General features: G+C 40.6%; 1 protein-coding gene across 2 annotated transcripts in view; it reads right to left on the reverse strand.

Moving 5' to 3' along the window:
- Positions 1-23,182, reverse strand: part of STAG1 (STAG1 cohesin complex component) — a 301,849-nt gene that overhangs the window by 51,720 nt on the left and 226,947 nt on the right. For both annotated transcript variants that reach the window (XM_075937371.1, XM_075937372.1), the window contains exons 18-23: positions 20,621-20,713; positions 20,426-20,515; positions 20,027-20,230; positions 16,489-16,559; positions 11,986-12,073; positions 9,581-9,661 (exon numbers count right to left, since the gene is read on the reverse strand). In XM_075937371.1, coding sequence (XP_075793486.1) covers positions 9,581-9,661; positions 11,986-12,073; positions 16,489-16,559; positions 20,027-20,230; positions 20,426-20,515; positions 20,621-20,713 — 627 coding nt within the window. The remainder of the gene's footprint in view (positions 1-9,580; positions 9,662-11,985; positions 12,074-16,488; positions 16,560-20,026; positions 20,231-20,425; positions 20,516-20,620; positions 20,714-23,182) is intronic.

The following is a 23,182-nucleotide window of genomic DNA, read 5'->3' on the forward strand; positions in this document are numbered from 1 at the left end:
GTCACTGTTACAGGTTACTGTTTACTCTCTTAAAATATGACATGACTTTATTCTAGCCCTAGCTTCCATAAAATATTTATGAGTTCAATACAGAGACTGAAGATTATAATTAACATTTTTCTATTTTTCCTGATTTTTTGAAAGGAAAAAGAAAAAGGAAAAAAGATTTATCCCTTTTACTTTTTTTTTTGGACACAAAATGCAACAGAATAAATAATGTTTAGGAATTTGTTCCCCCCTCCTACCCACACTCTATAACATTTTCCTCAACTGTGGAAAGTTACAGAGCAGCAAAAAGAAAACTCTAACTTTTTCAAAGTTAGAGAAGTTTTGAAAAGTTACAAAGTAGCAAAAAGAAACATGAAAATTTCAAAAATGAAAAAAGCAAAGGAAATCTTTGGATATCAATCTATGCAATCTGTGGCAAAACAAAAAAAAGCAGTAGGTCAGTGTGCATTAGAAAACCTTTAGTGCGTGGCAGCAGAGTATGGATGTTAGATATTGATTAGCTGAATAACTATAACCTCATGAAAAATTTGTGGTTACCAGATTTGACAGTCACCCCCAGATAGCCTCGTCACTCTGCGCTGCTGCTTCTGACATGGGATGGTAGCAGCCTTTGTCCACCAGGGCCCAAGCTCCTCATGGACAGAGGCTGCTCCACAGCAGTAGTCCCTGTCCACGGAGGTGGGGGTCCAAGCTCACCGCGGACAGAGGCTGTGCCAGACACTGCTCTGTGGGATGCTATCTGCAGCAAGCCTGGGCCCACTACAGACAGAGGGTGTGTCTAGACTACATGCCTCCTTCGACGGAGGCATGTAGATTAGCCAGATCAGAAGAGGGAAATGAAGCCGCGATTAAAATAATCGCGGCTTCATTTAAATTTAAATGGCTGCCCCGATCTGCCGATCAGCTGTTTGTCGGCAGATCGGGGGAGTCTGGACGCGATGCCCCGACAAAGAAGCCTTTCTTCATCGACACAGGTAAGCCTCGTGAAACCAGGTTTACCTGTGTCGATGAAGAAAGGCTTCTTTGTCGGGGCATCGCGTCCAGACTCTCCCGATCTGCCGACAAACAGCTGATCGGCAGATCGGGGCAGCCATTTAAATTTAAATGAAGCCGCGATTATTTTAATCGCGGCTTCATTTCCCTCTTCCGATCTGGCTAATCTACATGCCTCCGTCGACGGAGGCATGGAGTCTGGACACAGCCAGAGGCTGCTCTGTGGCAACTCCCCCAAACCTGCAGGCTGCTACTTCTGATAGAGGCAGCAGCGTGGGAGATGGGCAGAGTGAGGGGGCTTCACAGAACCAGTGTTCGTGGGGAGCCAGTTTTTAAGCCAGCTCCCCCGCCTGCTCCATCATCCTCTGCATTGCTGCCTTTCTATCAGAAGCAGCAGCTTTGGGTGGGGTAGGGACAGACCACTACACAGGATCCGGTGTTCATGGGGAGCCGGCTTAAAAGCCAGCTCCCTATGGGCACCGGTTCCCACCTCCCCCACATCTTGCTGCCTCTGATTAATGTGTGTAGTCAATAGGATTAATTTATTGGTTAGATTGGTTCTCTCACTACAAAGGAAATTTTCCCTCTCGTTATTCATACCTCTGCTTCAACTGCACTGAGACACGTTAACCCTGACTGAACAGGCCCGATTAACACTGGTCCTACACTTGATAAGCAACTCCTTTCTTTTGTTATATTAATGTGTGTGTATTATATAGATATACACAATTTCCACTCCAATGCATCTGATGAAGTGGGTTTTTCCACAAAACCTTATGCCCTAATAAATATGGTAGTCTCTAAGGTGCCACGGGATTCCTCGTTGTTTTTGCAGATACAGACTAGCATGGCTATCCCTCTGAGAATAGAGTGTTATAATATGGCAAGCTAATCTGAAGGATATGCTGATAACTATTTGTACATGTGCCCTAATAGAATACAGACACGGGCTTAGCACTGTTAAAAAAAAATCACCTCAGAAATTAGTTTCTATAAACAATTGAGAATGCATCATAAATGCAAATGAAATACTTTGAGCTTCATCTTGAGATGCTCTCATCGATTCTGACACAATCACCAGGAGGACACTCTGTCTGGGCAAGATGGACAGCAACTGTGTGTTATCAACATATTCAGCATATTTATTCAATGGCTTTCTTAATGACCTCGCACAACCACTGAATAAGGTGGGTGACAACAAAGAACTCTGTGGTAGTTCGCATGTGGGCTCTCAGCTCAGAAGAGAAATTGTCCACACTACTCTCTCTACAATCTTCCTGTGAGAAAATCACAAAGCAACCCAGGAACAGGCAACACAGGCAGGTTAAATATCCAGAATATGGAATAGTGATAGAAATGTAGCCGTGTTAGTCTGGGGTAGTTGAAGCAAAATGCAGGACAATGTAGCACTTTAAAGACTAACAAGATGGTTTATTAGATGATGAGCTTTCGTGGGCCAGACCCACTTCCTCAGATCAAATAGTGGAAGAAAGTAGTCACAACCATATATACCAAAGGATACAATTAAAAAAAAGGATACAATTAAAAAAATGAACAAATATGAAAAGGACAAATCACATTGCAGAACAGAAGGGGGATGCGGGGGGGGAGGGGGAGGAAGGAAGGTAAGTGTCTGTGAATTGATGATATTAAAGGTAGGGAGAGTGGGATGTTTGTGAGTTAATGGTATTACAGGTGATAATTGGGGAAACTGTCTTGGTAATGGGTGAGATAGTTCAAATTCTTGTTAAGTCCTTGTTGGCAAGTGTCGAATTTTAACATGAATGACAGTTCAGAGGATTCCCTTTCAAGTGCAGATGTAAAAGGTCTTTTTTTTTAATTGTATCCTTTGGTATATATGGTTGTGACTACTTTCTTCCACTATTTGATCTGAGGAAGTGGGTCTGGCCCACGAAAGCTCATCATCTAATAAACCATCTTGTTAGTCTTTAAAGTGCTACATTGTCCTGCATTTTGCTTCAGAATATGGAAGGCAGCTGATACATCTAATATTAGGCTGGGCACAAAATCTTGACCCAACACTACGTAAAGATCAACGAGCAGCACAATAAATAGTCTCTGTGCAGTACCCAGACAGAAATGCTTCCTGACAAAGTCAAGCTATTCAGGGTTGTCTGATCATAACCTTTTTCATCTTTGTAACCAAAAATGAAAGTTTTGATTCAGGCTAATGATCTGCTAGAGTCCCAATGAGAAAAGATGACTTCTTGAGGAAAGGCCACGAGTGAGCCCCATTCTCAATAAAGCCCTGCACAAATACAAAATTTGTACACGTATCTGCACCCATATCTGCAAAAATGCGCTGCAGATACCCTTGGATATCCTCAAATTTGCAAGGTTCTAGAGACAAAGTTTCTCATACATTTCTGCAAAAATGAGCCACAGATAGCTGCATCCACCTCTGCCAATGTGAATATCCAGGGATATAAAGTCTATATGCACAGATTTGCAGGGCTCTAGTTCTCAGCCAGGGGTATATATAAATCAGAGTATGTAGGGGAATTCCAGGGGGTACATCAACTAATCTAGATATTCATCTGACTTTAGTGTAGGCTACATAAACAGCAATAATAAAGTCAGTACAAACTAAAATTTCATACAGACAATGACTTGTTTATACTGCTCTGGATACAGTACACTGAAATGTAAGTACAATATTTATATTCCAATTGATTTATTTTATAATTATATGGTAAAAACGAGACCAAAAAAAGCTATTTTTCAGTAACAATGTACTGTAACACTTTTGTATTTTTATGTCTGATTTTGTAAGCAAGTGGTTTTCAAGTGAGATGAAACTTGGGGGTACGTGAGATAAATCAGGGGCTCCTGAAAGGTACAGCTGTCTGGAAAGGCTGAGAACCACTGCTTTATAAAGCAACTGGCATCTGCCTTTCTTAAAGGACACACCGAGAACCGAATTAGCAAAAAGGAGAGGACTGCAGCACACAAGGAATAGCATAATGTTCTGTTAATGTGTGCAGAATCTGGTGAGGGACAGTGGTCAAAACGCAAGCAGGGAAAATCTATGATATGATCCTCTTCACTGCAGTGACTGAGCACCTCCCAATTACATAAAAACAACAAACTACCAAACATTTTCTCTTCTCGCTTTCCCTTCGAGTGAGAGCAGCTTGAAAACTGGAATATATTTTCTGTCTCATCTTTTTCTCTCCTCCACCTATGTGTGAAGATTACATGGAGATATACTGTGGTAACAGAAGTAAATAGGTTTTGCAATTAGTTTTGAAAGCTGTGGGGCTAGTGACTATTTTTCTCTCTCTGAAAGTGAGTTACAAAATTTGAGTCCCGCTCTCAAGAAAGTCGTCTCTTCGGTTGGTCATAATTCTGGTGGAATGTAGCTGTCATTGCAAGTCATGATCAAGGAAGAAGAGATGATCTCTCAGATCTGGGACAATCTGGTGGATGTTTCTGCTTACCAAGACACAGACATTGAATTTGGCTCTGTAAGTCTTGGAGAGCCAATGTAAAGGGTAGAGCACTGAGGCAATATGTTCATAGCCATCTGTATTACTCAACAGATGAACTGATACAAAACGCAGGAGTCTAAGTTTTGTCAGCTTCATCAATTTGGCACTACTCCCATTAAATGGGGTTGCAACAATCAAACCCGGAAGGTGATGAATTCATGCATTACTATGACCCGATTGATGCTTGACAAGGTGGAATTGGATTACCCATCAGAAGTGAATAATCCCTAACACACATTGATCTGTGGTCATTCCAATCCACGGCAAAAAGAACATACATCAAATGGCTCCCCAAATGAAGGAAAGGCAGGCGTACGGCAGACAGGATTTATGCTCCATCAGCATACCAAATCTCAGGCTTGCTACACAAACTAATGGATTAAAAATGATCTACTTCGGTTGTTCTCAAATTTCAGCAATTTGAGGATCCCCATTTTGACCTTCCACTCAGCCCTTGCGCCACCCCTGTCCCTAATGACACATCCTTGTCCCTCCCCTTCTCTGAGGCGTTGCCCCCACTCAGTCCATCTCTTTACTCTCCATGGCTTGCTCTCTCCCGCCTCACACACTTTCACCAGCTAGGCATGAAGTTGGGGTTCAAGCTCTGTGAGGGGAGCTGGGTGCAGACTCTGGGCTAGAGGAGAGGGTTGAGATATGAGAAGGGTGAGGGGCAGTATGTACCTTGGGCAGCTCCTGACCGGCAAATTCATCTGGCAGCAGCTCCAAAGCGGGGGAAGGGCAGGGGGTATCTTTGTGCTACCCCTGCACTAAGGCACTGACCCCAAAGCACCCACTGGCCTCTGTTCCCAGGCAACGGGTGCTGTGGAATCAGCACTTGGGCTGGGGGCAGCTTGTGTAGACCCCCTTCCCTCCCCAGGGCCGCTGAAATATTGCTGCCTGTTTCCGGGAGAGGCACAGAATCAAATTGCTACTCCCCCTCCCTCCCAGGGCTTCCTACAAACCAGGGAGTGGGAGGAGTAGACAGAGGGAAAGAAAGGAGTTTCCCAGTGTGGCCTGTGGATCTCCTAGAGTACCCTCGGAGACTCCCCCAGAGTCTGTAAATCCCAGTTAGAGAAATGCTGGTCTGATAGGTCTCAAAATATAACTGTTAATGATGAACTGTCATTGAGCAGCTCTGTTTCCAGTGGAGTCTTGTAGGGATCGGTTCCTGGCCCTATACCATTTAACATTTTTATCAATAACCTGGTCTCAAACAAAATCACCATCTGATAAAGACTGCAGATGACACAAAAACTGGGAGAGTGGTAAATAATGAAGAGAATAGGTCACACATTTGGTCAATTGGGCACAAGTAAACAATGTGTGTTTTAATACAGCTAAATGTAAATCTAGAACACATAATATAGGCCATACTTACAGGATGCAGTGCTCTATCCTTGGAAGCAGTGACTCTGAAAAAGACTTCGGGATTGTATAGGATAATTAGTTGAACAGGAGCCCCCAGTGTGATGTTGTGGCCAAAAGAACTAATGAAATCCTGGGACACAACAGTAGGAGGAATCTCAAGTAGGACAAGAGAGGCTATTTTATTGGCTATTTAGCACTAGTGTAACCACTGCTGGAACACTGAGTCCAATTCTGGTTCTTCCTGCCCTGTGATTCTGCTATTGCAGCCCCCTTCCTGCCTTCTCCCTATTGCAGGAGCCCTGCGAGTTGCCATGCTCACTTGTTCAACAGGTAATGCAGCCGGGTTTCCTACAGTACCCTACTGAATTTGGGATTCTGTCCGGATCTCTGCTCTATCTTGCGGAGCCCAGGATGATATCCCATCATCTCAGGCACTGGCACCCTTACAGCATGATTATCCGGATATATTGACTCTTTCCTCAGACCCTACGTTACCAGCACTCCTAGCTATGTTTGAGACACCACTGACCTCCTGAGAAAACTACAAAGCACCAGTAATCTTCCTGAAAACACTATCCTGGCAACCATGGATGTAGAAGTGCTCTATACCAGCATTCCACACAAGAATGAACTTCAAGCTGTCAGAAACACTATCTTAGATGATGCCACAGCACACCTGGTGGCTGAGCTCTGTGATTTTGTCTTCACCCACAACTATTTCCAATTTGGGGACAATTTAAATCTTCAAGTCAGTGACACTGCTATGAATACCTGCATGGCTCCACACTTGAACAACATTTCCTCAGCTCTCATGCCTCTATCACCCTTCTTTTGCTTATACTACATTGATTATATCATCATATGGACCACACAAAGGATACCCTTCAAGAACTCCACAGGGATTTCAACTCCACTATCAATCTCAGCCTGGACCACTTCCCATAAAAGATCCACTTCCTTGATACTACAGCACAAATAAATGAAGGTCACAAACACTACGCTATACTGGTAACTTACTGACCACTACTCTTTACCTACCCGCCTCTAGCTTCCATCCAGGACACATCACACAATCCACCATCTACAGCCAAGTCCTAAGATACAACCGTATTTGCTCCAATCCCACAAAGACAAAAACTTACAAGCTCTTTATCAGGCATTCTTAAAACTTAAATACCCACCTGGGAAAGTGAGGAAACAGATTGACAGAGCCAGACAAGTACCCAGAAGTCAACTACTTTAAAACAGACCCAGCAAGGAAAATAACAGAACACCACAGCCCCTCAGCTTAAATCCACCACAGCCCTCCAGCGCATCAATGGCAATTTACAACCTATCCTGGAAAATGATCTCTCACTCTCACAGGCCTTGGGAGACAGGCCAACCCTCACCTACAGACAACACTCCCAACCTGAAGTACAGGCAGTCCCCAGGTTACATTGATCCGACTTACATCGGATCCCTACTTACAAACGGGGTGAGGCAACCCCGCACTAGCTGCTTCCCCCCAGCAGACCAGAGAGACGCGAAGCTAGCGCCCCCCCCCAGCAGACCAGGTTGACGCGGAGCGGCTTTTCTCTGCAGACACCTCAGCTTGAGAATAAAGGACTGAGGGAAGTGAGGTGTGGGAGAATAAAACTGAGCTCTGGAGAAATGTTTGGCTAGAGTTTCCCCTACAATATGTACCAGTTCCGACTTACATACAAATTCAACTTAAGAACAAACCTACAGTCCCTATCTTGTACGTAACCCGGGGACTGCCTGTAAATCCTTTCCAGCAGTCACACATCACACCTTAGAAATACCCACCCAGGAACCTACCCCTGCAACAAAACCCGGTGCGAACTCTGTCCACATATCTATACAAGTGACACCATCGCAGGGCCTAACTACATAAGCCACAACATGGGAGCTCATACAACTGCACATCCTCTAATGTGATATATGCCATCAAGTGTCAGCAATGCCTGCTGCCAAGTATACTGTCCAATCCGGACAGTCTCTACGACAAAGGATAAATGGACACAAATCAGACATCAGAAATGGTAACACATAAACATGTAGGAGAACATTTTAACCTATCTGGACACAGTCATGGATTTAAAATTCCATGCAAAGGAATTTCGACACCCAATTACAGAGAGAGAGACTGCAGAACTGGAATTCACCTACAAATTTGACACTGTTAACTAGTTAATGTCTTTATTCAAACCCATAGCCAATTTACCCGGCATTTAACACCCACACTTTCACATAAAAAAACTAGGAATAGGACACAGCCAGTCACTTAATTAGCATCATTAACATGGGTCCTACAATTGACTGGTACTTCTTTTGCTGTTATATATATCTTGGTTTCTGTTATTTTCACTCCAAACTCATCTGATGAAGTGTTTTTTAATCCATGAAAGCTCATGAATCTATATATTTTTGTTAGTTTCTAAAGTGCCACAGGACCACTCATTACTCATTAGCACGTCACTCAAAATTCTATCCAATTACATTAAAACAACAGAGCACATGATAAAGGCCTACATATAGGAAGGGAAAAGTCCAGGAGTTAGAACAGAAAATTGAGAAACTAATAAAACTAGAAAAGGTAAATTAGTTACTTCCAGATGTATAATTAATTTATATTGCAAATGATCTTTCACAGTTCTTGCCATGCAATTACAAATACATAAAAGCTATAGGAATGGTATTTTTCTAATTTAGGTCAATCTAGATGCATACATGAAATATGGACTAACCTACTATTAAAAGAGTTAGTGAATAAGTTTGGATGAGGATACATATACAAGAACGTGTTTGTGTGCCAGTTTTATAGCACAGTTCCACTGACATGACAGACATTGCTTCACATTTTGGCCCCAATTCCAGACATACTTAAACACATCCTTAAGCCCTGTCCTGAACAGAGATGCTTCCTTGAATCAGGCTGGAAGAGTTTCATTTCACATGGTAAGTCTGTATCGATTACATAAAGAAACACAGCGATGCAAGTCAGAAACCTAAGGGGTTTTAAAGGAACTGCAGAGTGTGTGTATAGGGATAAGGTGCTCAGGAAGACAAGGACTTTGTATGTGCAAAAAGTTTGATGCTGCCCACAGTTTTATGATAATTAAGTTTAGTTTTGCACCACTGATTTAAAATACATAAAAACAATAATAATATAAAGAGACCTTTCTGCTTTAATAATACAGATGTAATGATTCATGAGTAACATCCACTACCAGCAAATTTACACTTGCCTTTGGCAACATTAAAAATACAGTTATTCATTTAAAATTAAATACCTTGTCGATTGTCAAACATCTGTGATGCTACAAAACAACATTATTTCCTAAATTGCAATCCATTCTAATTAGATAAGCAGTATCACCAACACAATCTCTGGCACAGGCATATGTCTCATTCAGAGAAGTATTATTAGACACTTTTAGAAATGAAAAAATCAACCGGTATCAACTTCCAGTACAGAGTCAAGGCAGATAGTCCATTGCCCTGTCTCCTACCTAGTCAAAGTGAGTATTAAATGCTGGTAAATCACAATGGTAATTATTTTCACCCACTTTGTACTGGTGTAAAAATGACTGCACATAATGTTAGGGAATGGTGAATGAGGCCCAATGAACCCAATGACCTAAGCAAGGTTAACTTCTTCAGTAACAGCTATATACACATAAATTTTTACTTACTTTGGAGGGGGAGCCTTCTGTGATTTTCACCAGCTGCCAGAGAATAGAGTAATGGGAACACTGTAGCGCCTGAACAACTATCTGTAATAGAGGGAACACAAAGAATCCCAATAACCTGGAAGACATCAAGTAGAAGTCTAAAATTTAGTTAAAGTTTTAGAAAGAATTTTGGAAATGTGATAATAACTCTTATGTGTCACTTCTCATTTTCAAAGGTATTATTTTACTCCTTGGTCTCTTTGAGACAGTTTACCTCTTCTGGTAGAAAAAAACCATGTCGGGGATGGTAACGAACACTGTAGCAGGAGTCTTTGTCAGAGCAGAGCAAAGAAAGATGTCTGAACATGACAAAAGTATGACCAAGCATGTGGACAGCGCCATGTAAAAGCATATGTTATACACTGCATTCTTAAACTGTCAGTACAACAGCCTGGTAACATGATGCATGTGACCATCTATCCTAGTTACAAACCAGAGAACACACATCTCATGGAGCTGGCAAGGATAATATTAGCGCTACAAACAGAGATATCAGTGAGAGGTATCACCTGTAAAGGACAACTACGACTTCCTCTCAAACTCTTGTCCAGATTAGGGATGTTAAATATTGATTAACTAATTGAATAGTTGAACTGATCGACTATTTGATTAGTCGATAAGGACTAGCATGCATTCGGCCTTTGAAAGGTATAAGAGCCTCAGCAGGGGCCCCAGCTTTTGCTTATCGGATAGTCAACTAGTTGGTTACATCTCTAGTCCAGATCAGCCCACAATCAATAGAAAAGAACACAGAGGTGTCTATGGGAAGAGAGGCTATACTTGAAGACCATTTAATGTTTTCTTTGTGTTGCAAATTTTGTGTCATATATTATGTCTCTGGCAATTCTAAGTGCTTCACACTGAAGTTTTACAAGAGGATAGAAATAAGGGCCAAATTATCCCCTTTGCAAAAATACAGCTGTTAAGGGCTCATGAGGAAAGCTCTGTAAAATTCACTTTTCAGTGGATTCTTTCCACTGGCCAACAAGCATGAGCAATTTGTCACACAACCGAAGGACAGTTGACAGTCATAAGGATAGGTATTTCTCTGCAAAGCTATTCCCCTTGGCAGCATGGTTTCACTATGAATCAGGCTGTTCTGCTGGCTGAGTCCTTCTGAAGCTTCTCATTGTGAGCTTCAGAGAGACCTGAGCATGGTGCCTCAGCTCTGAGACACAGGGCCGAATGCTCAAAAGGAATTGGGCATTGTAATGTTCAGCATCACGGTGCCTGGAAAAATCACTGATGGCCAAAGCTTGACTTAGGAACCTAAGATCTTACATGATGAATGGGGAAAAACAGGTGTCTTAAAATGCAATTCATAAAAACCAGAAACCTAGGTGAGGAGCCAGCCATGACAGCCTGTGGGAGATGCTGACTAAAGGAGTGCATGCTAAATCCTATCTCTCTCTCACAGAAACAGGCTTCTTAGTCTGGGCTGCAAGTAGGCAACTTTCTTTGCTTGCAATTCTGAAGCCAGGAATCCACTGTGCCCACAGAAGCTCATACCATCTACATTTTTTGTTAGTCTCTAAGGTGCTGCAGAACCATTCATTGTTTTGTAAAGCTTTTTCAGTTACAGAGTAACACGACTACCCCTCTGAAATCTTAAGAGTTAGACACCTTACAGCATTTTAGCAAGAACTACTGAAGGAGGAGGTGCTAACCATATAACTTTTAGCCCAGACATTAGAGCCATAGCCTAGGACGTAGAAGATCCAGGTTCAATTTCCCTCTCCATTACAGTGAGAAAAGGATCTGATCAGGGGTCTCCCACCCCTCAGAAGAGTACTCTAACCAGTGAGCTATGAATACTCTGAAATGGTGCTTCTTGCCCCTCTCCTGTTTAAGTTGAACTATTGGGCATAAATAATGAGTGACTGGCACAGGGGTACTGGATCCTGAGTCTCCCACGTGGGTGCCCTCACCACTGGACTACAAAGTCATTTTTTGCTCTCGGCCCAGTGATTGTTCCAAATACTTAAATAGCTATCGGGCTGACATTACAGTGTAATCATAATTCTAATCTTACCAGCACATATGCAGCATATTCCTTAGCAGAGTACATAAATTTATTTTCATCTTATAGAGCAGGAAATTGAGGCAAAGAAAGATTGGCTTGGTTAAAGTCATACAGTGAGTCAGCTGCAGAGTGAACAGAACCTAACCTAACCTTTCACTGAAAATCTCAAGAATTTCATTACAATTAACTTCACTGTGTGACCAAAAAGCATGGTTTAAACTGTAGTATCAGGAAATGAAAGACTAAAGCATCAACTTACTCTGCTTCCGTAAGATTATTTTCCTAGAACTCGTAAAGCTTAACTCCCCTAAAAATGATTTAAAGGATATATTGCTAATTGTACCTGTTCTGGCATAGCTCCATGTTCAATTCCAGTCCTCAGTAATCTGTAGCAGTTACTAAACAGATCCCATTTTGTGAGATCATGAGCACTAAAACAAGAGGCAATAAAAAGGCATTAGTTGAGTTACCTCAGAAATCCAAAATATGAGAAGAAAACTGAATTTACTACTCAATCAGTATTTGTTTGCAATGTTGAGATACCAGAGCAGTTTGAAAGACACTTGTGTTGTTCATGCTACATTAACAATTGAAGTTTTGCTTTTTCTTAAATTAGGAATATTTTACAACAGATTTTTCTTAATGCAGAATTAAAATAAATGTTCACCATACACCTTTATAAGATTACATTGAGATAGCTGAATTGTGGTCAAACTACCATGTCTTGAATTTGTTTTTAAATAAGTTTACTTCTGTGATTTTAAACACTGCTACAACTTCAGCAGGCATTTCTCTGGCATTGGAGAAGACACCCACAAGAGAAATCAAATAAAATATTTTAAATTATATAGTTTAGGCAAAGTAAATGAAAGTATTTTTCTCTAGTTATTTACAATAAAATGTTTAATTTTAAAATATTAAACATTCTAAAACAGTTAATGTAATACACAGTGGGAAAAGTCTCTGGAGAGGAAGAGCACTGAGAAAAGCTCTTGAGACTTGTCACTTCAGATCAAGTTATAAGGTCCTGATACTATAAAGATTATCATATGGGTGGATACCTACAGCTATGGAGAACTTCACTGATTTCAGTGACTTAATGGAAAGCTATATTCTTATTGTTGAGGAACTCATTGCTTCATAGTCATACTCTTGTACTAAAAGTGAGGAAATATTGGGGTACTCTCTGCTATTGGTTTGTACCTACTCGTACTGTCATTTAATTAAATACTATTGAATAACAGAACTGTAGAAGATCATAAAGAGAAACAAACAACCTCTCACACAGAATTTGAACGTCAGGTAGGTTTGGCTCCATGACAATAAGATGTGTTATATATAAATTCTAGGCCACATTAATATCTCTGAATAATCCTGTTGTGTACACAGACCCCGATTCAACAAATCACAAAAACATGTCCACACACAAAAGCTGTACCATTTGAATAATATAAACAATTAAAGTGGTACATAACCTCCTAGTGTAAATGCAGTCATGCTAAACCAGTTTATTTCTCTAGGGAAGGAGAAAATAAAAATGCTGTCTTATTTCCAAATTTTTATTTTAAAGACCCTCAGTGGCAGAGAGTCTCCACAGAGGGTATTCTCTTACTTCATGGCAAATGGAGGCAGCCCAGATCTTTGTTCTGTGCCTGGGCTTAAGCCTGCCCCTCAAAAAGAATCCTCCAGAACAATAAACCCCAGAGCTGGAAAAAGAACTAACTGTACAAAAGTATAAAAGTGTTATTCAGCTTTCTATTTGAAGTAGAGTTTGACATGACATTTTGGGTGCTCATCAAGGAAATCCCACTTCTATTCCAAACTACTTAATGGCTGCGTCTAGACTGGCAAGTTTTTCCACAAAAGCGGCTGCTTTTGCGGAAAAACTTGCCAGCTGTCTACACTGGCCGCTTGAATTTCCGCAAGAACACTGACTTCCTACTGTCTGAAATCAGTGTTTCTTGCGGAAATGCTATGCTGCTCCTGTTCGGGCAAAAGCCCTCTTGCGCAAAATGCTTTTTCGCAAGAGGGCCAGTGTAGACAACGAGGTATTGTTTTGCACAAAAAAGCCCTGAAGGCGAAAATGGCAATCGGGGCTTTCTTGCACAAAACCGCGTCTAGACTGGCACGGATGCTTTTCTGCAAAAAGTGCTACTGCGGAAAAGTGTCCGTGCCAATCTAGATGCTCTTTTCCGCAAATGCTTTTAATGGAAAACTTTTCTGTTAAAAGTATTTGAGGAAAATCATGCCAGTCTAGACGTAGCCAACAAGTGAACAACAGTCATAAAAAAAAACCTCGTCTGAGTGTGGATCAGACTCTGACATGGAGAGTACCAGAATGAAATTCCATAGATCAGAATTTTCCCTCTTAGTTCTCTCCATGTCTGACAGTCTTTACACTAGGATGCAGAAAGCAGCAAACCACCCCTTAGGTGTGAAGATTCAATGTACGTATGTAGAACTAAAAACGCACTTGAGGGGGGTCACTGGGGCACCCTCTTCTGTAACACCCTTCTATCATCAGGGAGAGGATCTCAATGCAAAGTGAGGAGGGGTAGACTTTCAAGCCTCCTCAAAAGTTTGCAGTGATACAGAAATTGGGAGAGTGGTAAATAATGAAGAGGCTACATCATTGATTTACAGACATCTGCATCATTTGGCAACCTGGGCACAAGCAAACAATGTGTTTCAATAAAACCCAAAATAAATGTATACATCTAGGCACAAAGAATGCAGAGTACACATACCCAATTGGGAACACTATTCTGGGAAGCAGTAAACTGGAAAAGATTTGGGGATTGTAGAAGATAATCAGCTGAACATGAGCGCCAGGTGTGATGCTATGTCCAAAAGAACAAATGCACATCTGGGATGCAAAAACAGAAGACTCTCGTGTAGAAGTAAAGAGGTTTATTTTACTTCTATACTTGGCATTAGTGTGACCACACTGTCTATGTTTGGTACCCACAACTCAAGAAGGATGTTGATCAAGAAGAGGGTTCCGAGAAGAACCACAAGAAAGTTTAAAGGATTAGAAACATACCTTCTAATGAAATACGTAAGCAGTTCAATCTATTTTGCTTAACAAAGAGAATGTAATAGGGTGATTTGTTCACACTATGTCAGTATCTAGCTGGTCGCAGATCAAAAAAGGTGGTGCACCACTGCCTTATGGATTTGTTGAGAGACCGGAGATCTAGGGGCTGCATGCTATTGAGAATAGTGTTTCCTTTCTAAAATCTCTCTCTCCACTGAACTCATATTACTGTTCCAATTTCTGGGAAGATGGACTATTGCATCCTTCATTTGATTACCTCAAATACCCCTCTTTGATGTGGTTCACTCACAGATGACAGATGTACATGAAAGACTTCAATGGGCGGGGGGAGGGGCAGGGGAGGGAAGAATCTCCCAAAACATGGAAAACTCAAAATTAAGAGAAGTTTTTGGAGTTGGACAGTTTTTGAGAGTCCAGTCTATATCTTCCAAGCCTCAGGAAAGATAGTAATGGTTTCCTTCTAATCTGTAACCTAGAAGAGCAGTGGCTACAAAGAGAATACTTGAGGAGATAAGATAGTTCTAAGATTCTCTCACTGGAAGGAGGGAGAGGCTTCTTCCCTTATCTAAAGATGTCACTGATTGTTTTGTGATTCTCTCCTATGAGTCCACCAACAAAATATTTGGAAAGACATTAGAATGGGGGGGGGGGGGGGGTGACCCAAAAAACTCTGACCCCTTCCAAAAAACCCTAGAACCCCTCACTGACATGGCCCTCAACTAAGAAGTAGAAAGACATGCCCCACATTCCCTTTGCATAACAGAGCCTACGGGGGCTCAAGCTAGTAGATTTTGTATACTCCTGCCTCCCAGGGGGACGGTGGAAAATTGAGCGCCAGCACAGGCATCCCAATGCTGGAGGTGGGGGGAGCCCTGAGCACCAGGGGCCGGATCCAGGCAATCCAGGGGCTGCATCCCCAGGCTCTAGATTCTTCACTCTTGCACCGTGACTATTTTCTTCAAGTGGAGCCACTGTTGCCCCCAGGATGCATATTTGTAAGACCTGAATATGAATTTTCATTTGTCAGGTGAAACATCAGTCCTCAAAACACTTCTAGGAAAACCAATTTTAAAGTAGCTTTTTTGTGCAGGCTCATATGGCCTCCTTGTTGAGCACAGACTTCACAACAAGAGACAGCAGCCAATCCTTTCAGGGCTAGTGCATATTTGATCTGAGGGTTAAATTTATTCTCCTATCAGGCAGAAATACTCCTTGAGCAGGTATGACTAGGCACTTAATTGAGGAGACTAAAACCATAGCCAGAACATAGAACACCCTTTAGTATTTAGGTTTAACTACATCTTGAATGGGAATTCTCACTCCGCCTTAATTATTCTTGCATACACCAGGTGAGGAAGAATTGCACAGCTTTTCTCCAACTGTACCTTCCCCCCCCTTTCAGTGTTTCATTTTCTAAAAACATACCTGTGAAGTTGGACTCCCTTTGCCCCCAATTCATGCTGAAGCACCACCCAGAGCCCTCACCCCCTCCAGTGCCCCTCCCAAACCCCAGCCCTGAAGCCCCTCCCACTAGCCACTGCAGAAGTCACAGAAGTCCTGGATCTGACAAACTCGCAGCCTTACTTATAAGGCACTGATTTCAAATTGGATGTATACACAAGTGCAATGCTGAATCAAGCCCTCCAGTTGCCATGTGTTTCCTGGCACCCAGCCTATGCTTTTTGTATTTCAGCACATTTTCCTCTTCTTTCCTAATTCTGAGTATCCTCTTTTATAGTCTAACATTATACATCACTTGACATTGCTGATCCAAGTAAAAACACATACTTATGAAAAGAAGTTAATCTCTTCAAAGTGGAAAGGACATTGTATATATCATCATCATCAGCTTCTTCTCCCTGGAAATAAAGGGATATTATCAAAGATTCATAAATACAAAAAAAGTATGTCTTTCAAAACTCGTGTGCAGAGGATTAAACTGTATTCAAATTATAGTCTGAGAGTTGGAGCTATAAGAACAGAGTCAACACTAGGGATGTTAAATAGTGGTTAGTAAGTTAATCGATTAGTCAATAAGGGGGTTTTTGTTGCAGCTCTACTTTTTAAATTCCATTACGTCAGTGTCCAGTAGAGATTGTGTATGTGCCCTGAATTCCCTCAAGCCCCACCTCCTCAAGGGGGACAAAAGGCACAACAACTCTAACTGCCACTCAATTCCTTCACTTTCCAGAATTCATAATACTGAGCTGTGGGGACAGAAAGCAGGTTATGAGACCCACTTGAAGAATCTCAGTTACTATCAGATAAGTAAGCATTCTTTCTTTTTTGAGTTATTCTGCACGTAGATTATACTTATATGGTGATTAGTCATCTTTAAGGAGTGGGAAGCTTGTAGTTATGTGAAAAGAGATTTTAAAATAGTTCTTTCAAAACTGGCATCAGATTTTGAAGTGGTGACTAAATAAAAATGTTTCCCAAATGCACGCACTCAAAGCAAGACAGCTGGTTTACATACTTCCAATACTGGAACCCAACTATCAACACTATTGATTCAGCTTGTGCTCCGGTGGAATGAATTTAGATATTTGGTGGAGGACTAACCAATATCAAGCAGTTTTAAAACCATCCAATACCCATTTTGTAAACGTCTGTGAGGAACAACCATCTCTTTTCATGTATTATCATAAGCAACAAAAAGTCTGGATGTTTTATGCTAAGAGTTAGAACATCGACTTTTTCATATCTAAAATATATAATTTATAGATGATTCAGCAGGTGGAAAAAAGCTGATGAATGAAGAGATATGAAAATCTCATAGTACTTTAGGAATAAAAGATGGATGCAGTCCCCTGGTTACACTATCCATATGTAAAAGCATATCAAGGATTTATCATTATGGCTTCTAATCTACTTATTCTATGAGCAGATATAACTACCACCAGAAATGACTTTCATTGATAGTGGATAAACTGGACAATCTAATAATAGTTGAAAGAAGAGGAGGGTTCATATGTGAAGAAAGCACTAAATTGAAATCCCATGTTGGGACAATTTTTCTAACAGGAGAAAAGACATGGACAAGCCATTTCATAAGTCTATTCACAACAGATGAGAGAAAATTGTATTTCCCTCTACAGGAGGACAAAATACAGCTATTGCTTCCAAATGGACTTTGATTTATGAAAATTAAAGCTCTGAATGCTTTAAAGATAAGAGGTAATCTAATATTATTGGAACAGAACACTAACGTGGAACATAATCTATAGACAAATGTTTCCATATAACAAATGTAGATAGTCATATGGGATAATTACCTACTCTGAAGAACACTATGTCTATTATAGACATCCAGCTATCACTCACGCTATGGTCACAGAGACTGAATTTGCTCTTGAGGGTAGCCGTTGAGCGGCAATGCAGGGTGCATATGTAACCTTATTAATCACTGCTAATGAAAATATACTGTAATTCTGTCCTGAGGCACATGAACACCAGGAAAAGAATGGACATGTGGAAAAACTCAAAGACGGGGAGAAAAAAAGTAGATTTAGTAACTGGTATTCATCAGATCCCTTAAGCTAATGTTAACTTTTCCCATATTTTGTACACTTAACATCCAAATCCTGAATTTATAAATAGGTATCTGAGAAGAGTGAAACTAACTTTGTGCTCAGAGGAAGACATGGAAGCTCTTGATAAGCAAATTGCTGCAGGAGAAGTTGAAGATTAAATGAAGAATTTAAAATCCAATAAAGCTCCAGATCCTGACTGGACTGCTAGGGAATATTGTAGTATTCTAAGGTAAGTGCTGATACCTATTTCACTAAGTTGTTTAATGCTACGGTGCAAAGAACGAGATTCCAGATTCATGCAAGCAGGCATGGCCATTCCTAAAGAGGGAAAAGATCTTATGCATCATGTAGACCTATTTCTATAACTAATGTGGCTGCTAAAGTTTACGAGAAGATGCTAGCAAACAGACAGTTGTAGCTTCTCCAGATATGTTCAACGTGACCAATCTAGGTTCCTTGCTGGCAGCCATCTACCTGCTATCAGAAGAACTCTGAATATGATCTATCATGTTAATTCTAGCAATTCTTCCCAGATGTTCCTTTCTTTCGCTGCAGGCAAAGATTTTGACCAGCTGGAGTGAGAGCACCTAACATAGATTTTGGTAAGATTCTATTTTGGAAGCCACTTTATAAGGGTATATCAGCCCTATATGCTTATCTTCTAAGGTCTGATTCAGGTAATGGTCCTCAGTCATCTCATTTTAATTTGTCCAAGCATTGTCCACTATCCCCCCTGCTGTTTGCTTTGGCAATGGAGCCATACGCAGTAAACATAAGAAACAGTCTCTTCGTAAAGGGTATCAAAACATCTCCTGGATTAGAACACAAAACAGCTTTTCTTTCTGATGTCTTGTTATATTTGCAGGACCCAGAATCCTCATAAAAAATTACAGAATAGACTTAAAAATGTAGGAACATATCAAGGCTTCAAAATAAACTATGATAGAACTTAAAATACAACAACAGACTAGTAGCACAGCCCACTTCTTCAGATGATAGGAGTGTTAGAAGAAGCAGGCTGTGCCCATGAAAGCTCATGATACCATCTACATGTTTAGTTAGTTTTTATGGCGCTACTAGTCTATTGGGTTTTTTAAAGTTTTGCCTGTTACAGACTAACTCGGCTACCCCCCTGAAGCTTATGATAGAACTGAGACACAAGATGGGTGATGTAATATATTTTGTAAGTCCAACTTCTATTGGTGAGAGAAATAAGCTTTCAGGCTTTCACAACTACTGTTCAGGTCTGGGAAGCTTACTCTGTATCACAGTTAAATACGAGATGGAACAGATTGTTTAGCATTAAGCAGTTAACCAATATTGATATATGGCCTCCGTTTATATACTACTTAAAGACTTTTTTGTAAGTGACTGTGCAGATGACATTTGACTCCAGTTAAGATCCATCACATTTTTGTAACTAGGGAAGCACTAGGTTGAAGTATAGCATGGCCCTAGCAGCAGGCCCCGGTGGAAGCCACCAGGCAGGGGCTATAAGGTCCAGGTTCCAATACCAGTTGCAATGCAGGGCACACAGTCCCACCTCCACCTCCTGAAGCCCTAAAAGTCAGAAAGATCTGATGAAGTCCTGGAATCTGTGACTATTGTGACCAAATCGTAGCCTTAATCACAATTTACAACTGAACGTGTTACTGTGAATGAAAGGAAATCATGACAACTCATCAGGCAGTTGATGGTAATGCAGGATATTGACAATGGATATTACAAAATGGACAAAGGATCAAAGATGCAAATCTAGATGATAAAGCAAGATTAATTTTAGAAGAACAAACCTCTTGCAACAGATCCTCTACCGAATGGTTGAATCGGTCCACAAATTCATCAATCAGCTGGCTATGGGCTATGTCAACTCTATTCTGAATGGTATATTCTTCACTGCACAGGATGCTATAGGTTTTACTGCAGGCTTCTAGAACATCTGACTCTACATGCTTCTCCACAACAAACTTAATCTGTTTTAACAAGGCATCCAGATGCTGTAGATCAGACAGAAAAGTCAGTTTCTATTACATAGAATATTACATAAACAATAATACTCAAAAAACATATGTTAACAGATAGATCAAAGTAGGAAAGTATTACTATATACTCTTCCAAATGCATCAATTTCATATGAACATGACTAATCAGCCAATTGAAAGCCACCCGAGAGCCAGCATAATGTACCATACCTTCTCCATTCTGCCTGTACTGTAAATTTCCAGGTCAAAATACTGGGGGATTTGCAGAAGGTTTGCTACTTTCTCTGCATCAGCAGAATACTAGAGATTATTGAAACAAAAAATTGAAAAACAATTAATGTATATATTACAGAAAGAAAAAAATTATATACATAAGTAAATAATATATTTAGTGGGAAACTGTACCTTTGAAAGTAACATAGGAAGCGCAATAATGAAATGTTCAGTCAATTTGTTTCTGTCATCTATTTGAGTTTTCCTTTCTTTTGCAGTTAATACCTGTGAAAATGAGGAAAAATGTGTTATAAAATAATTAAATGTCTTACTTCATTAATGCAATATTAAAGTGAAGGATCAAGATCCCCAAAATGGAAGCTAATTTAAAATGAAAGACCCTGTGGGTATTTTTTTTAAAAGAAAGGAAGAGAAAAAAGATTAAGAGAATGTGAATGTGAAAGCAATAGAAACCTCCAGTTACCTGAAGGGAAAAAAAAATCTCATTTCCTCCATTGTTATATTGTCTGCATACATCCCTCATTCTGGGGGTCAAATATCTGAGGTCACTGGATACTTTACTATTGCCTATAGTGGGACCAATACTTGGCCCTCAAAGGGAACACTATGATCATCCAGTCTTACCTCATATATAACACAGGTTGTAGAACTACCTCTAAAATAATTCCTAGAGCATATATCTTAGAAAAAAACATGCAAACTTGATTTTAAAATGGTTAACAGTGGGGAATCCATCGTGACCCCTGCTAAGTTGTTACAATGGGTAATTACAGTACACTCACTCCAAAAATTTACAAGTTTATTTCCAGTCTAATTTATCTAGCTTCATCTTCCAGTCATAGGATTGTGTTTCATCTTTTCTTCAAGACCGAACAGCCCATATTAAATATTTCTTCCCCATGTAGGTATTATAGTCTGTCACCAAGTCACCCCTTAACCTTTTCTTAAAAATAAATAGCTTGAGCTCCTGAGGTACATCTAGACTACATCCCTCATTAGACAAAGGGATGTAAATCAGACACTTTGAAATTGCAAATGAAGCTGGGATTTGAATTTCTTGTGCTTCATTTACATAGTTGCATCATGGTGCTCTTTCGAAAAACGAGGTTTACAGGATCTTTCAAAAAAGGCTTCTATTTTCGCAAGAACCACGTCTAGACTCTTGTTTTACTTTTGAAATAGTGTTTTTTGGGAAAAATGCTGGGACATGAATATGCAAATGAAGCACGGGAAATTCAAATCCCGGCTTCATTTGCCATTTCAAAGTGTCTAATTTACATCTCTCTGTCAAAAGAGGGATGTAGTCTAGATGCGCCCCTTGAGTCTATCCTTTGAATTGTGAGCACCATATCTGGACACCATATTCCAGCATCAGTTGCATCAAGGCCAAACCACAGGTAAAATCTCCTATCCAACTTGTGATTCCTGTTTATCCCTCCAAGGACTGCATTGGTTCTACTGACCACAGCGTCACACAGGAAGTCATAGAAAGTGGGGTGCAAGAAAACCCAGAGCAGAGACTCTGCTCAACTGCTACACTCAGGCCTACAGATTGGCAATCTTCCAAGATCCTTCAGTCATGGAGCACTTAGTCAGTAAGATGCTTGGCTTTGGTGTTGAAGTCTGGCAGGGATTCAACAAGCATGCTATTAGAAAGGGTTATGCTTCTAGCCAGTGGCAGAGTTACACAATGGATAATGACCCAAATTGAATCCTGTATCAGCTTCTACTACAAACACCCCAAAACATAGGAGTAAGTTCCCTATGAACAGCTGAGCTGTTGCTGGTCCTGGGCCCTAAAACGTCCTACTCCTAGGCCACATGATCAATACTGCACTCATAGACGCTGGGAGTAGGACAGACTTGCAACCAGATAGTACGGGTCAATGGGAAAGCAGCCAGTCACATCAACAATCCAACTGATATCTCTGTGTTAGACTTTACTCATCATTCTTGTGGACTGAGTAGACTGCAATAATCATATAGGAGAAATCAACAGACAGCGCCCAGCATCTTAAATTTTTAAGAACGTAACTTTTGCACCTGGTTCAGAGAGTTATTTTGCCAGTACTTCTAAGAAAAGAGAGAAACACACATCCAAACTCCTGACCTCCCCCCCCTTTTTGGGGGGGGCTAGAAGAGTAAAAGCAAATTGATATCTGTAAGTTTCCCCCTTTTTTCAAAGTCAAATATAGAACAGCCTCCCCCCTACCACATGGAATTGATTGAAAATTTCACAGCAGGCTGGGTGAAAATCATCATGAAATTATTAATAAGAGTTCATGATTCTAAGGAGCAGTAAGAGGTTAAAGATAATGGATTTTAAAGAAACTGACTTCAGCAAACTCAGGGTATTGATAGGTAAAATCTTTGGGGAAGCATTTTTAAGGAGAAAAAAGGCCAAGAGATTTTTCAAAGACTCATTATTAAGAGCACAAGAGAAAACTGTACCACTGCATAGGAAAGACAGGATGTGTGACAAGATACCATCCTGGCTTAACCAGGAGATCTTCCATGATCTGAAACTCAGAAAAGAGTCCTACAAAAAGTAGGAATTAGGTCAAATTGCAAAGGATGAATATAAACAAACAACACAAGTAGACAGGGACAAAATTGAAAAGACCAAGGCACAAAAACAAGATTAAACTAGCTAGACACGAAAGGGTAACAAGAAAACATTGCACAAATAAATTAGAAGCAAGGGGAAGACCAAGGACAGAGTAAGTCCATCTA

Source organism: Pelodiscus sinensis, chromosome 10 (assembly GCF_049634645.1).
Source record: "Pelodiscus sinensis isolate JC-2024 chromosome 10, ASM4963464v1, whole genome shotgun sequence".
Classification (NCBI taxonomy): Eukaryota; Metazoa; Chordata; order Testudines; family Trionychidae; genus Pelodiscus; species Pelodiscus sinensis.